General features: G+C 29.2%; 1 protein-coding gene across 1 annotated transcript; it reads left to right on the top strand.

Annotated features, from left to right (window-relative positions):
• The first annotated feature begins 26 nt into the window (after positions 1-26).
• Positions 27-3,257, top strand: LOC113378671 (splicing factor, suppressor of white-apricot homolog). The gene is made up of 10 exons (XM_026619227.1): positions 27-53; positions 224-446; positions 515-594; positions 979-1,004; positions 1,064-1,243; positions 1,440-1,813; positions 2,002-2,196; positions 2,269-2,778; positions 2,844-3,057; positions 3,125-3,257. The coding sequence occupies exons 1-10, from the start codon at positions 27-29 to the stop codon at positions 3,255-3,257; spliced, it is 1,962 nt and encodes a 653-aa protein (XP_026475012.1).
• The last annotated feature ends 1,462 nt before the right edge of the window (positions 3,258-4,719 follow it).

Raw genomic sequence — 4,719 nt, forward strand, 5'->3', positions numbered from 1 at the left:
TTTCTCATTAAGTCAATTATTTATACATGTTGGTTCATACAACTCGCCTCAAGGTAAAACGTCACAACTAGTTTATTATAATAATTACATCATAATATTTATAATTATTGGCTGTTACACTAATAACAACATAAGTATAACTTCGGCATAAATGTGCATCCGAGAATAGGACCATAATTAACATTGCTTATAAATTAATTCTAATACTTCATATTTTTTCCAGCCTCCTAACAAAAAATTAGCTATTATTCTTGAAAGAACAGCAAATTTTATTGCTCAACAAGGCGGTCAAATGGAAATTTTATTGAAAGCAAAACAGCAACACAACCCACAGTTTGAATTTTTAAATCATGACAATGAACTATTTGCATTTTATAGGCATGTTTTAATGGCAATCAAAACTGGTCGTTATAAATATACAGAGGCTCCAGAAAAACCTGAAAAGGGTAACAAAACAATGAAATTTTATGGAAACAAGTTGTAACTATTTAGAAATTATATTCTTCTTTTTCAGAATCAACACAACATTCTGAAGATGAAGCTTCATATTACCTTCACCCCAGTCTCGCCTCAAATATATCTAAGGTTGACTCGGTATGTCAGCAAAATTTTTAATGTTTATAATTCAAAATCTTTTTCAAAAAACTGTTACTTGTTGCAAAATGTTTTTTTTTTTATTCTCAAATGGTGTAACAATTTTGTGTAATTTGAATTTTTGTAGTATTCTGTTATATAGTTAATTTAAAATAATAAAGTAGTTCTTAAAGGCAATATTTTCTTCATACAAATATAGTTTTGTATTGTAACTTATTATATTATATAGTATTATATTATAGTAGATGGATATTATATTATAGAATAGATTATACTGTTAATTATAGTAGATATTCTACTCTTCTATATACTAAGAGAGACTGAAAAATATTTTATCGAAATGAAGTTTTAGAGAACAATTAAATAGTAAAGTTTTTCTTCTAGGCTCCCGCTTTACCTTCTATTCCAACGTTAAACTACAAACCATCGGCAGATTGTGCTTATTCAATGTTAGTTAATAAAATTAAAGGCACCAGTACACAACAGAAACAACGCCAGAAGCTGAAAAAGAGTCCAATGTTAATGTAGAATTAGATAAACAACCTGAAAAAGTAGAATCTAATGACACTAATACTAATGCTAGTAGTGAAGATTATGTTAATCAATGGAATCAATATTATAATAGTGAACAGTATCAAGAATATTATAGGTGAGTCAAAAATGTAACTATTTCAAATTATGAAAGAAAAAAGGAGGAAGTGACATTCATCTTAAGGCAATTTGCATGAACTACAGATACGTGTAATGGAATGGTTGACTTAGTCAACTGAAATTTAGATTCAGCTATATAGATAAACAAATTTACTGTTTATTTCAATTTTAATGTTGATTCATTTATTTTGCAGACATTATTATTATGCTACTTATGGCATTGATCCCTTATCACTGGATTACAACAATGCAATTCAGAAACCTCCAGTCATGTATTTACAAAGTAATCCACCGATGCCACCAGATAATCCCCCAGAAAATACCGAAAAAGCTGCTGTTCCAAGTGTTGCTGAACCCGTTGTTGAAAATGAACCGGTCAAGGCACCAAAACCAAAACTCCAAATTGGTGCCTTGGCTCATTACTATAATACTGATAGTGATAATAGTGATAGCGAAATAGAAGTAGAAAATCTTGTACCCATTCCACCCGATGCTGAGAAATTGATCATTGTTAAAATGGCTATATATGTTGCTAAAAATGGAAAAGAGTTTGAGGAAATTGTTAAAGGTAATGAATGAGAATGAATGTGTGTTTGTTTTAGGTTAGTTTTCACTTTTAGATGGTTTCAATTGAATTGAATTTTTAGGTTTGCTGTTGTAGTTCAAATGTAAAATACCTCTGAAAAAAATGTTTTAGTTGCTAACCTGATAGCAAGTTAATTGTTTATATGTTTTTATTTTTATTTTATCTTTTAGCCAAAAAGGATCCTCGATTCAACTTCTTAACACCTACTCATCAATATCACACTTTTTACAAAACTAAATTAAATGCGCAGCTGATTTCAATGGGAAAGATTATCAATAACGGTTGTGAAAATAGTTCTGAAGATGTTGAAAAGAAAGATGATGAAACACCAGAAGAACAGCAACAGCAGAAACCAAAAATTATAGGTAAAGTAGTCTTGTAGTTTTGCCAATATATTTGAAATGCATGAGTATATTGTAAAAATAAAATTTATTCAGCAGCTCCAGTATCGTTTACGATCAAAAAGCCTAAAGAACCAGAACAAATTATTACCAAGCCAGCGTTGCCGCTTGAAGATAGTGATGAGGATGAAGAACAAACTAAGAATATTTCAAAAATAGAAAGTAGCAGTTATGTCGCAAATAATGAAACAAATGTAGTAGAAACTATTAAAGAATGTACAAATACTGCTAAAGTTAAACAAGAAAACAATAGAGAAAGTATAGAAACTAAAATATCATCAATTGATGATAAGAAAGACGAAGAAAAAGTTAACAGCCCAAGTTCAGAAACGAATATTGTAGATGACGAAATGGTGATATCATCTGACCCTGAATTATCAAATGCAAGTACACCAGAGTTAGTAAAAAATGAAACAAATGGGGATTTAACAGAGGATCAATGTATAGAAAACCAGGATAAAAAATTTCATTCTGAAATGAAAGCTGTTGAAAATGAATGTATAGATTTGACTAATGACTCTGTAAAACCTAATTGTGATGATGAAGGTATTACAAATATCATATTTAATATTCTATCTTATTCATAAATATATCTATTTTATTTTTTATAGTGACAATTTTGCGAGAGAATGGATTGATTGATGAATCATCTGGAAATAATGTGAAAAAACTGCAGTTAGAACGTAAAAAACGTGCAATGGAATTTTTAAATCATTTAAAATCTGAAGATCCTAAGGAAAGTGTACATAGAAAAAGTAGGAAACATAGTTCTGATAAAAAAGAATCATCACGCAGGCATAAAAGTAGTAAGCGATCAAGAAAAAGGTATTTTTTAATAAAAAAAATAATTGTAATCTACAGCATTATTATATATTCTATTGTATTGATACAGGTCAGATTCTGCATCAGATGAAAGCCCTCCCAAAATGAAGAAATCAAAGAAAAAGTCTAGATCACATTCACGAAGCAGTCGAACTCATAAACATAGGAAACACAGTAAAAGTAATCATCATGAAGATGAATAAAGTTACTTACTATTTTTGTTATTTAGGAAATATGAATAAATTATTTTGATAATTAAATTTATTTTATTCATGCTGTTAATGTTAAGCACATTTATTATTATTGTTTTTCAACTAAATAATGTTTTTGAAGAGAAATGAATTTTATACAATTTGATTATATCTATTGTTAGTTAGATTTTACATTTTCAAAATTATTTGACTTTACATCGTCAGAGAAAAATACATCATATTTTAAGATCAAATGACATTTTAGAATATAGTTTAATTATATGTGTAAAATTCATTTTTGAGACTCCTGCATAGACCTTATAATACCTATGATTTACTTATGTATTATTAACTTCCTGAAGGTGAAGTTTGTTTTCATCAAAAAATCCAATGGGCTAATTTTGTTTTCTCGACGTTTCAAGCCATTCTGAATCGAATGAGACCAAATTTGGAAAAAGCATGCGTGTGCTTGTGTGAACAAATTTTTGACCTTTCGTTGACGTTTTCTTAAAAATGGCTGGACCGATTTCAAAAATTTAAAAGCCATTCGATGTATCTCGATGAGGACTATCGTTAATCAGTTTTGTGCGAAGATCGGCAAAGCCGGAACGGACTATTGTAAATAGAAAAGTGAAAAAAAAAATTATCCACGTTTTAGCCCGCAATTCTGAATCCATTTTGAAAATTCATAAACCGTTCAAAAGATATTGGTTAGGAATCGTTTTTCATAAAGATCAGCCGGACCGTTTTCTTGTAACAGTGTTAAAAAATTTTTCTTTCGACGATTTTTATGAATTTTGTTTGGTGGTAGATACCATAGTCTTCTAGATCATACTAAAATATTACGGCTCTACGACAACTGGATTAGCTTTAAAAATTCGTCAAAGTTTGCAAAAATTAGTAAGGTCTTTTTGGCATTTGTCAAAATTGGAACTTTCATCGACGTTTGCTCAAAAACGACTGAACCGATTTCAAAAATTTAAAAGCCAATCGATGTATTTCAATGTGGATTATCTTCTCTCAGTTTTGTGCGACGATCGGCTGAGCCATTTCTTTGTAAATAGTAGAAAAGTGAAAAAATTTTCGACCACGTTTTAGCTTTCAGTTCTAAATCGATTTAAAAAAAATCAAAAACTGTTTGAAAGATATTGGTTGGGAATGATACTGATTAGTTTTAGGTGAAAATCTACCGAGCCGTTTTCATGAAATTAACTGTTAAAAAAAAATGTCGATTTTTATGAACCTTTTTTGGCAATACATATCCTGGTCTTATAAAACATACTAAAATGTTACGACCCTACCGCAAATAGTTTAATGTTAAAAATTCATCAAACTTTGAAAAAATATTATAGTATATTAATAATATTATATTTGTTTTGTGATGCGATGAGTTAAACATTGTCAATTCATTAAAATTGAAAATAATATGCTACAATTTTAGGATCTATAAGCACGTGTTTGTGCAATATAATTA

Source organism: Ctenocephalides felis, unplaced genomic scaffold (assembly GCF_003426905.1).
Source record: "Ctenocephalides felis isolate EL2017-DRISC unplaced genomic scaffold, ASM342690v1 CF-g0.4_SCAFFOLD_01886, whole genome shotgun sequence".
Classification (NCBI taxonomy): Eukaryota; Metazoa; Arthropoda; class Insecta; order Siphonaptera; family Pulicidae; genus Ctenocephalides; species Ctenocephalides felis.